Source organism: Solanum dulcamara, chromosome 9 (assembly GCF_947179165.1).
Source record: "Solanum dulcamara chromosome 9, daSolDulc1.2, whole genome shotgun sequence".
Lineage (NCBI taxonomy): Eukaryota > Viridiplantae > Streptophyta > Magnoliopsida > Solanales > Solanaceae > Solanum > Solanum dulcamara.
This window is the reverse complement of record NC_077245.1, coordinates 18,621,123-18,633,509: the sequence shown is the minus strand read 5'-3', so window position 1 is coordinate 18,633,509 and position 12,387 is coordinate 18,621,123. Positions and strand designations below refer to the sequence as shown.

The 12,387-nt window shown below is 35.5% G+C and overlaps 2 protein-coding genes across 2 annotated transcripts; both read left to right on the top strand.

Annotated features, from left to right (window-relative positions):
* The first annotated feature begins 5,026 nt into the window (after positions 1–5,026).
* LOC129903589 (uncharacterized mitochondrial protein AtMg00810-like) lies at positions 5,027–5,464 on the top strand. Its single transcript, XM_055979139.1, has one exon. It carries the CDS (start codon positions 5,027–5,029, stop codon positions 5,462–5,464), a length of 438 nt encoding a protein of 145 aa, XP_055835114.1.
* A 1,498-nt stretch (positions 5,465–6,962) lies between these two features.
* On the top strand, positions 6,963–11,554 carry LOC129903588 (F-box protein PP2-B10-like). The gene is made up of 4 exons (XM_055979138.1): positions 6,963–6,969; positions 7,731–7,779; positions 7,871–7,996; positions 11,140–11,554. The coding sequence occupies exons 1-4, from the start codon at positions 6,963–6,965 to the stop codon at positions 11,552–11,554; spliced, it is 597 nt and encodes a 198-aa protein (XP_055835113.1).
* Positions 11,555–12,387: the final 833 nt, after the last annotated feature.

Here is a 12,387-nt window from a genome sequence, read left to right as displayed (position 1 = left end):
AGAGGAGACACTATATGTGATGGATGCCAATATGGGAAAGCACATCAACTTCCCTACTAAGAATCAAAGTATCAAGAGAAGGAGCCACTAGAGCTGGTGCATTCAGACATATTTGGACCAGTGAAGCAGTCCTCCATCAGCGGTTACCTTTACATGGTAACATTCATTGATGACTTCTCAAGGTACGTATGGATTTTCTTTTTAAAGGAGAAATCTGAAGTATTTGAGAAGTTTAAAGAGTTCCAATATACTGTGGAGAATGATATTGGAAAGAAAATCAAATGTCTCCTCACGGACAATACACATCATGTGAGTTCAATGACTATCTTAAAAAGAAGATGATAAGGCGATAGTTAACTTGCCCAAATACGCCACAACAAAATGGAGTGGCTGAAAGAAAAAAGAGACATCTAGTTGAGATATTCAGAAGTATGCTGCATAATATGAATGTACCAACAAGGTTTTGGGACGAATGCATGAAGAATGTTGTCCATGTCACTAACAAGTTGCCACAGGCGGGACTAAGATTTATCTCACTATTCGAGAAACTTAAAAAGATGACTCCTACTGTAAGACACTTTCAAGTTTTCGGTTATGTGTGTTATGTGTTCGTACTAGATCATCTCCGCAGCAAGTTTGATAGGAAAGTTGTTCGTTGCATCTTTGTTGGCTACGACGAACAAAGAAAAGGATGGATGTGTTGTGGCCCTACCATAAATTGGACATATGTCTCAAGAAATATGGTATTTGATGAAACATCATCATGGTGGTTCGAAGAAGTCACATTATCATATTCAATAGAATTGGAGCAAAAGCTACAACATAAGCTTGAAGAAGGACAAGGAAGTAAGACAGAATTACAACAAGAGGTATGTGAAAAAAATGAATCACTTACAAAAGAGATATTTTCAAGCGGAGAAAATAGAAGCTCGTGGAAAACTGGAATCCATGAAAACCTAGAAGATTTGTGTCATGCCCCGAGAGGGTACCTTAGACGTGACCGACACTCGGAGACCATTGCTGGTCCCCAAGCAAACCACTTGGTCCAATCACACATCCATTCAATATCAATCAATCAGCAAAAGGCTTAAAAATGAGGAAATGATTTAGTGGGCAACTCAAATCACAAATCTAACTCAATGAAGAAAGGCCATGGGCCAACAAATCAATCTCCAATCTATGTCATTAAAATGTTTTGACAAGAATAATTTAAGAAATTAAAATACTCAATCGACCCCTCACTATCTAATCTATGAAGCCTCTATCACTACTATCTAATTGGTGCCAATGACATGTTTATGGCTACCTCAAATCAGAATGAAAAAGGGCTAAACTTAACGCAAGAATAATATAAGCGGTGTCCTCCGAATGTAGGGGAGGACTCACCAATAAGCTGAGTATGAATAGATCCTCAATGTTGCTCCTATTGACGATCTCTTAAATGTGTTTCTGCATCATGAAACAATGCAGGCCCGAATGGACATCAGTACATGGAATGTACGAGTATGTAATATGGCAGAATGAAACACAGCTCAAGGAAGAATAATGTTGGTTCAAATATCTCAAATCAAAAAGATAAGAGAGACTCAATCAAAGTGTTATAAGTCTAAAGTAAGAATACAATTTTTAGACAAAGACCAATCATATACCATACAATCCAATCCAATCATGTACAATACAGTTCAATCAAATCATTTACAATCCGATCCAATCCAATCGTACACTATCCGATCACACATCATTTAATCCAATCCATTATATATCACCTAATCCGATCCAATCATACACAATCCAATCACATATCATCCAATCATATGCAATCAACTCCACCATAAATTCAAAGGACTCAATTCAATAGATATGCAAATTAAGTTATGCAATGTTTTACAATTCAACTCAATCGTCTACAATCACAATCAAACCAATCATATCAAGCACAATCCATTCAATTGAGAGTTTCTCTAACCGACAACTATCATCATATGAGCAAGTGATAGTTCAACAAGCCAACATTGTTGCCACGTCTGTTCATACCTTGCCAGGGTAAGAACGAATCAACAATCATGGATCCATAACCAATCAAGTCCTATCATGTCAGGACAGTAATTTAGGAAACATCCAACTTTAACAATTCAATCCTCTCCTACGTTTGGTGACGTAGTTTATTGGTTCGAGTATGGACTATACTCTTATCTAATTCGGTGCTTGATACTCCTCCCAAGACTCAATATGCTCATATCTATCAAGTGAGTAAAATACTCAAATTACTCATTTAGTATCATTGGACTCTTTCAAATCAACTCATTTAGTCTCATTGGACTCTTTTCAAAACTCAATCAAATCTGGCCTCATTGGACCTTCTTTCAAATCGACTTATCTCAAATCATCAAACTCTTCTCTTTAAAATTGATACAATCTCAACTCAATCTCAAAATAGATATTTTAATGTAAAAATTGTCAACTCGTTTATACTCCAAATACTCGTACTCAAAATAATAATTAAGAGACTTTTTTAAACTCAATTTATGCTTAAACTCTTTCTAAATCAAAGATGAAAATAATCACTCTTTAAACTCAAAATAGTGTATAAATAGTTTATGCAAAAATATTCACAAATCATTTATTTAAAACTCCTTCTCAAAAGATTATTTATTTTCAAAATGTTCATAAGACTCCAATCAAATCAAATTATGCAAATCACATATCACATAATCACATTAGACTCCAATCCACTTCATCACACAACATTCTCATCAACATAACCTCTTCATTCACATCATCATCAAATATCATCATTCACATCATCATCAACATCATCATCACATCATCATCAAATATCTACTCCAAAATCCTTATTTAATTCTATGTTCAATTTATAGAGACAAAAGGACATTCTAACTCTACCAAGGTTTCATTTCTTTTTATGCCCTTCGCATTCATAACAATCTCAAAATTCTCATATAACTAAAAATCAATTTCATCAAACTCATGTAAAAGAATACCTCATTTCACTATGAAAAATAATATTGTTTTTATTATACATAAAAACCATCAATCTCATCCTCAAGATAAATTATGACCAAGAAGAAATCTCATCTTGGGTTCATGTGAATGAATACATGAATCCATACTCTCAACAAAGTCAACTCAAGAACATCATTAACACATTTTATTAATGTTCTATAGTTTAGAAAATTTCAAGAAAACCTTTATAGAAGGTTCAAATCTTTCACAACTTCTATTTAACACATCTATGGGCATATGGAAGAACTCATTCCATATTTTAGGTTAGCCTTACATACCTAGAAATGAAGAACATTCCACCAAAAACCAAAGACATGACTTGAAGATCTTGAATCCTTGAGCTTTTGAGAGGATTTCTTGTTGGAGATGTTTGGAAGAGAAGAGGGGATGAAGATTAGGGTTTTTGGGAGGTGAGAAAGCTAAAAAATGATCCCAAAACGTTCCAAGTTAGGGTATATATGTTTAGGGAAAATGTCCAAGTTGCCCCTCTTCAAAATCTGGAAAACTGGGCAAAAATCTTGCTGGCGCTACAGTGGCGCGTCGCACCACTGCAGCGCCAAGCCAAAATAGGCTTAAAACCCTTCACACCTAATAGTGGCGCATCGCGCCAAGGACCAAACTACTGAGGCTATTTTCTGGTGCTATAGTGGCGCCGGGCGTCACTGGAGCGCCAGGCCTGAAATTCCTGCAATGGTCGCCCAGGCCTGAAATTCCTGCAGTGCTAGTCTGTAGAAAAAGGGTTATAACTTTTGACTCCAAACTCCAAAAATTGCAATCTTGGTGGCATTGGAATGAAGACTCAAATACCTTTAATTTGGTAGGTCGTGGGCCACCAGTTAGTTATATTCAAAGAGATATAGTCATTTGAAGTTGACCCTTATACTAACTCATCCGAAAACTTAATCGATTGGAATTCTTTAGACTCGACTTGGTGTTAGAGATCCCATATGACCCCTAAACATATCTAACACACTTCAAACACTTAGGAATTGATCCTAACTCATATATAAAATTACAAGTCCTTCAGTTCGAGTCTACACACACGTGAAGAAATGTTCGAGTCTTTGCGAAACAATTTCCAGAGTGTTACAATTTGCAAGATGAAGTACAAGAAACTCCTCAACTATGAATATCCACATGATTGAAATGCCCAAATAGTAGATATATAAATGCGGCACTGGCTGAGGTTAACAAGTTCAAGGAACCTACCACCTTCGAAGAAGCTTCAAAAAGTAATGAATGGAGAAAGGCAATGGAAGAGGAGATTTCAGCCTTAAAGCTAAACCAATTTGGGACTTAATGGCTAAACCTAAGGATGTTAAACTTATATCATGTAAGTAGGTATATAAGCTAAAAACACGTCTGATGGATCTATCGAGCGGTATAAGGCACGATTAGTAGCTCGGGGATTCTCGCAGGAGTATGGGCTTGATTATGATGAGATATTTAGCCCTGTGGAAACAATTACTATAGTTCATGTGTTATTAGCTCTGGCAACTAGTAAATCTTGGACTTTGTGGGAGATGGGTGTGAAGAATGCCTTCCTTCATGGAGAGTTGGATCGCGAAATATACATGGATTAGCCACAAGGTTTTGTAAATAAAGTCAATCCTGATTATGTGTGCAACCTGAAGAAAGCTTTGTATGGCTTGAAGCAAGCCCCTCGATCATGGTATAGAAAAATTGCCGAGTTCCTGATCCAAAGTGTCTATCAAGTGGCACCAACAAATTCAAGCTTATTTATAAAATATCACGAAGGAAGGTTAGCTATCATATTAGTCTATGTGGATGATGTAATTATCACAGGAGATGACTTTAATGAGATTCATCAAAGTAAAAGAACTTTGATGGTGCAATTTCAAATGAAGGAGATGGGCGAGCTAAAACACTTGGCCTTGAGGAAGAAATAATAAAGGATGGATTATTCCTTGGACAACAAAAGTACGCAAGAGATCTTCTCCAAAAATATGGAATGATGGTTTTTAAGACATCTTCTACACCAATGGAGCCTAGCTTAAAACTATGCTCTCATGAAGGCAAAGACTTGGAGGAAGAGACAATGTATTGTCAACTTGTCGGTAGTCTTATCTACTTAACATTGACTAGACCAGATATTTCCTTCAGAGTTGGAGTAGTTAGTAGATTTATGCAGAAACCAAAGAAGCCTCACTTGGAAGCACTCAAGAGGATGTTAAGGTACATGAAAGGAACTATTGACTATGAACTATTCTATATGAAAGGAGATCCTTTCAAGATAAACGAATATTGTGATGCAGATTATGCTAGTGAACATGATACTCGAAGATCAACCACTGGATATGTTTTCAATCTTGGATCAACTGCAATATCATGTTGCAACAAAAGTCAACCAATTGTTTCACTTTCTACGATGGAAGCAGAATATCAAGCAGGAAAAATGGCAGCGCAAGAGAGCACATAGCTAAAGCAACTCATGAAATACTTGCATCTACAATCGAAAGATATCGTACCACTATACTGTGACAACATGTTAGCTATCCATTTGGCTGAGAATCATGTATTTCACTCTAGGACGAAGCACATGGAAGTACAACGTCATTTTCTTCAAGAAAAATTTTTTCAAGGCAAAATTGAAATGAAGCAAATCAAGACAGACGAAGAAGTAGCAGACATATTCACAAAGAGCATAGACAACATGAAGTTTATAAGATTTCGAGAAGCACTTGGAATGGTTGAAAGAAAAAATTAAGTTGGTGTTAAGGGGGAGTGTTAAGAATTCATCACCAACTTAATTATTATCTAAGACAAGTCAAGAAGAATCTAGAATATTCAAGAATCATAGAAAATTTAAGGAAGATCTCTAGAATAAGTATTCTAGAGAGAAAAGTCTAGAAATGTTCTAGAAAACGATAGCTAGGAACATTCTAGAAGAGAGTAGTATATATCCCTCTCTAGATGCTTCCATCACTTCCTATAAATAGAGGTGGTCCATATTATCTGTAGCTAAGCAAAAAGTAAGAAAACAAGAAAGAAAAGAAGGCTAGAGAGCAAACAACAAGTGAGTGAGATAAGAGAGAGTTGCTAGTGTGAGTGCAAATATATTGTGTAAAGATTATAAAACCGAAGCAGATTCCTACTTTGATGTAATAAAATTCAAGTTGTGAGAATTCAATTGTGCCTGTCCCAATAATATTCAACAGTTATCTGTTCCTATTTTCTAAGAGTTAGGTTAGCAGATCTATTTCATTGGCATTGTATATAAACTCCATTGGAGGCTCATTAATAGATGTATAATTGCATTCTACTTCTCTACAATTATACTGTGGAGAATGATATTGGAAGGAGAATCAAATGTCTTTGTATGGACGATGGGAGAACATCTCATGTGATTTCAAAGACTTCCTAAAGAGAAGATAATAAGGTCACAATTGACGCTTAAATATGTAACAACAAAATGGAGTAGCCGAAGGAAAAAATATAAATACCTAATAGAGATATGCAGAAGTATGTTGCATAGTATGTATCTAGCAACAAGATTTTGGGAAAGGTGCATTAAGACTGTTGTCCACATAATGAAGAAGATGCCATACATGAGATTGGGATTTATCTCACTATTCGAGAAACTCAAGAAGACAATACCTAATTTAATTCACTTTCGAGAGATTGGATGTGAGTCCTCTATCGTTGCTCTAGATCATCTCTACAGTAAGTTGGATAAAAATGTTGTTTATTGCATCCTTATTAGTTACAATGAACAAATAAAGGGATGAAGTTGTTGTGGCCCTACCACTAATCGGATGTAAGTGTCAAGAAATGTGGTATTTGATAAAGAATCAGCATGGTGGAGTCTCCCAACTAGAATTGACAGAACTTGAGCGAAGGCTGCAAGATAAGCTCAAAGAAGAGAAACGAGGGAACAAGATAGAAACTAACCAAGAGGCAAGACATTCTACAAATACATGGAAGGTATAATTTTAGAATATTACCTTTCACTATATCCTTTCATCACCACCTATAAATAGAGGTGGTTAGATTTGTGTTATAGAATGAACCTAGACCATTTTACATACCACATATGTATAGAAATAGCAGATTTATAAGAATCTCTTTTATTTCTTTCCTTACCTAGAACCTTATGTACTTGTATTTATGTTTCTTACCTCTTGGAATAATACAATAAGTTATTCTCCATATCTTGTATTTTACATGGTATCGAAGCCAAGTTCATCCCCGTATGGGCTCCCGGTCCACGCTCTAGTTGGGCTTGGGTGTAAAGGGGTGTTAGAGTGGGTAAAGTCTCATATTGGTTGGGGAATGGACGGGTGGTCTCTTTATATGGACTTGGACAATCCTTCCCTCATAATCTAGCTTTTGGGGTTGAGTTAGACTAAGATGACATATCTTTACAAGGTATCAGAGCGTAGGCTTTTTAATTTGATCAATTTCGAGGTTGATCCTTGTTTTGGTATCTGTTGGCTAGAAAGAGTGGCCGGATTTCAAATCAATTACTTTAAAGTGGTCATTCTTTGTCACCACCATCGTTCATGATTTGATTTCTAGAGTCGTCTCATCAGATTCGACATATCCCAATCTGGTTTGGTGTTTTTAAACACTATTTGAAGAAATTGCTCAATCTTCTAGATTCATTCTTTTTTTGTAGCTTCTGAGACAGAGAATCTAGTATTTATCTTGGTGAGTCTATGAATACTTGTTTCTACTTGGGATAGAATTAGTTGAGTTGTGGTTGCTTGCTGGTTCCTCTGTTTCTCATCGCTGGTACTGTCCAGCTTGTATGTTATTGTTTGGGAAATTATTTCCAAAGTGCCATCGAGTTTGGTTATTGTAAATTTTTTTGTTGTGTTATTAGGCTATTGTTTGTTTATTTGGGGAGTTTTGAAGAACTTTTGAATATAGTTGGGGAAATGATCGATCAGTTCAAAGTTGCTGCTTCTAGTTCATTATCTGACAAATTGGTTTTGGTTTCAGTTGAGGAGTTTGTCAAATTTTCTCAATATTAGAAATCATTGAAGGAATCCACTTCTGTTAATTCCTTTGCTAGGTCAGATAAAGTGTGTCTTATCATCTCTTCTAATAAATGGGTGATCGATTCAGGTGCCACAAATCATATGACCGGGAATCCTAATATTTTTTCTAGCTTTAGATCACACAAAGCAGCCTCTCCAGTTACTTTAGCTGATGGATCAACTTGTAACAGTGTTAGATTCGATATTGTTCAACCAACCTCGTATATTACTCTGCCATTTGTACTAAGTCTACCAAAATTAGCCTTTAATCTGAGTTTTGTTAGTAAAGTTACGAGGGAACTTAATTGTTATATCTCTTTTTTTCGCAATTATTGTGCCTTCAGAACCTTCTCAATTTGCACCAGCAAGACCATGAATTGTTCAAGTTTACTCAAAGAGGGGAGAGATTAATTATACATACCCTACATCAACTTCTTCATCATGAGATTCTTCTTCACTTGATTCTTTGGAAAATTTGGACCTTCCTATTGCTCTTCAGAAAGGTATACGTCACTGCAAATCGCTAACTTTGTATCTTATGATCACTTATCTCCTACATCTAGTTATTTGATTGTTTCTCTAGACTCTGTTACTATCCCTAAAACTGTAAAAGAAGCCTTGAATCATTCTGGATGGCATGATGTAATGCTTGAAGAGTTACATGCTTTAGATGAAAATCACACTTGAAATTTAGTGATTTACCCAAACGAAAGAAAACAGTTGGATGCAAGTGGGTCTTTGCAGTCAAAATTAATCCTGATGTTTCTGTCGTGAGACTTAAATCCCGACTTTAGCCAAAGGCTATGCTCAGACATATGGGGTGGATTATTCTAACACTTTCTCCCCTATAGCCAAGCTCACCTCTATCCACTTGTTTATTTCATTGGTTGCTTCTTGGAATTAGACTTTACATCAGTTGGATATTAAGAATTTTTTTTTTCATGGTGATCTCCATGAAAAGGTATATATGGAGCAACCACTTAGATTTATTGCTCAGGGGGAGTATGGGAAAGTTTGCCATCTGAAAAAATCATTATATGGTCTAAAGCAAAGTCCTCGTGTCTGGTTTGGAAAATTTAGCGATGTAGTTTAAGAATTTGGATTGAAAAAGAGCAAGTGTGATCATTCAAACTTCTACCGATAATCAACTACTGGTATTATTCTTTTTGTTGTCTATGTTGATGATAATGTTATTATAGGAGATGATTGTGCAAGAATTTCTTCTTTGAAGAAGTTTTTACATGCCAAGTTTCATACCAAAGACTTGGGGAAGCTAAAATACTTAGGTATAGACGTAGCAAGAAGCAAGAAAAGGATTTTCTTGTCCCAAAGAAAGTATGTACTTGACTTTCTTGTAGAAACTGGAAAGTTGGGAGCTAAGCTATGTCGCACACCAATGGTTCCTAATGTACATCTTACTAATGATGATGCTGATCCATAAAGATACAGAAGGTTAGTTGGAAAATTGAACTACCTCACTGTGACCCATCCATATATTGCCTATGCGGTCAGTATTGTCAGTCAATTTATGTCTATACTAATAGCCAAACACTGGGAAGCCTTGGAACAAATCCTATGCTCTTTGAAAGAAGCTCCTAGCCTTGGCATATTGTATAGTGATTACGGGCATACTCTTGTTGAGTGTTTTGCAGATGCTGATTGAGATGAATCAACAATTGATAGAAAATCTACTACTGGCTATTGTGTATTTGTTGGTGGAAATCTGGTATCTTGGAGGAGTAAGAAACAAAACTTTTTATCTCGATCTAGTGCAAAATCCAAGTATAGAGCCATAGCTCAATCCATGTGTGAAATACTATAGATACATCACCTTTTAGTTGAGATTGGTTTGAAGCCTTCTTCTCCAGCAAGACTTTGGTGTGATAATTAGGTTGCTTTGCACATTGCCTCAAATCCAGTGTACCATGAATGGACAAAACATATTGAGGTTGGCTGTCATTTTATTCGTGAGAAGATTCGGGAGAATTTGATTTCCATCGGGTACATGAAGACCGGAGAGCAACTAGCTGATTTGTTCACAAAACCGTTAAATGGCACTCGAGTTGATTATCTTTATAACAAGCTGGGCATGATCAATATATATGCTCCATCTTGAGGGGGAGTGTTACAGAATGAACCTAGACCATTTCGTAGGAATGTCCATACCACATATGTATAGAAATAGCTGATTTATAGGAATCTCTTTTATTTCTTTCTTTAGCTAGAACCTTATACACTTGTATTTATATTGCTTACCTCTTGGAATAATACAAGAAGTTATTCTCCATATCTTGTCTTTACAAGTTGTACATGTACTCAAATAATGAGTGTGTGCTCAAGAAATAATTAAGAAAAATGTGTACTCAAGAAAAGTGTGAGTGCAAAAGAAAAATTGAGTGTTAAGAGTTGTAAAATCGAAGTTGGTCCTTACTAAGAAATAATAAAGTTCAAGTTGTGAGAAACCAACTATGCCCAACAATTCCCAAAGGACACTGCTCTTGGATCCAAACCACCACTCTTATCGGTTGGTCACAACTAGCACCCCTCCTTGGTCCAAGCCACCACTCTTGGTTCTCTACCAAAGCCATTATTTTGAGTTGTCGCCTCAAGCATTAATAAACCTTCTCTAATACATATCATTATAGATTAAATAAGATGGCCCAACCCTAGAAGAAAGTCTATTAGGTAGGATACCCCACTCAAGCTCTATAAACCCTTTCATATTTTTCTTATTAATCAATGAGGGTCAATTAGCACACAACAAAGATGATAAAGATTCTTCGACAGTTAAGAAAAGTTGGTTCGTGACCTTTAAATAAGTCACCTTTAATAAGAAGCTCTTAACTCCCCCTCCCCCCAACCAATAGTGGTCTTTATACTATAAGAACTCAGACAGTGCATAGGTTCTTGACAACACTAATTTGATTGTAAACAGAGAAATCTGATACAACAAGTTAGATTGCATAGATAGTACTATAGATAACTTAAATCTTTTAAAAGTTATTGGTTTTAAGTTCAACCATACTGTACCCAAAGGCCACTAATTCATATATCACTAAGTTTTTTATAGAAGAATTATATTTAGAAATGTTTCTTACTATACTTTTTGCAGATTCTCTGAAGTGGCATGTCTTGGCTATGCATGTTGGCTGAATATTTGTGGAAGAATAGGAACAAAAGTATTGTCACCAAATACATATTATGTTGCTTATTTGGTGTTCAAATTGGTAGATATGTACCATGGATTTGAGCCTAATAATTACACTATTATGTTAGTTAATTATCAAAGAGAAATTGCCACTAAAGAACAAATCAACACTGTGAGACAAATCAACACTATGAGAATTGCAACATTTCCCAAACTGAGACGAGATGGATGGATGGAAATAGAATTGGGAAATTTTAATAGCAAGGAAAGTAGTGATGGTCCTGTTGTAGAAAGATTAATTAAGATTCAACGTTTTGATTACAAACCAAGTGGCCTCATCGTTGAAGGAATTGAGTTTCGTCCTAAAACAATCGAATAAGTCGTCAAAGGCGGATCTAGGATTTCAAGTTTTATGGCTTCTGAACTATGATTATTTGTTCTTTCTTTGTTTGAGATATATTATTTATATTATTAACTATCTTTCTTAATATAAATGCAAAATTCGATCCATAATTATTGGTTTCTTCCAAAGCCGTAACTCTATTATGGCTTTGAAGTGTGCTAAAGTTGGCTCTAACATTATGGTCATTAAAAAAAACTCTAAAGACTTCTTTAATGATTTATGTTGCTCTTATTTCTAAATTTAGCATTATATCAACTTGTTTAATTTATATGTATTTGATGGGTCCTACTAAGCCCGTAACTATGTTATGGCCCCCCCAAGTGTTGATAATGACATTGAAGTGCGTTCACGTTGTCTTGGACATTATTGAAAAACCCTACACTTTGTAAGTGATTTATGTTTCTCTTATTTCCGAAGTTAGCATTAGGAGGTGAGCACATCCCACTAATATTTGTATTACGAGGATTCATATCATGAACCCTCCTTTATTCAAGCTTGAAACTGGACAGACAAGATAAGAAGGATTTTGAAAAATAAAGTATGAATTGAATGTATATATAATGTTTAGTGCGCACATATTTTGTACTTTAGAGATAAACCCATTATGACCAAAAGAAAAATAGTTACTTGTAAATATCAGTGTTTATATCAAATCAACTATTACAGTTGTTTCCTTGCAGCACAATGTTCTAAATTCCAACTGGAACATCTAACAAATAAAATCAATAACATACTTGATTCAATCAAGACGTCGCAATGAATCAATATCAAGTACATACATGTAAACTTAACAACTAATATATATGATG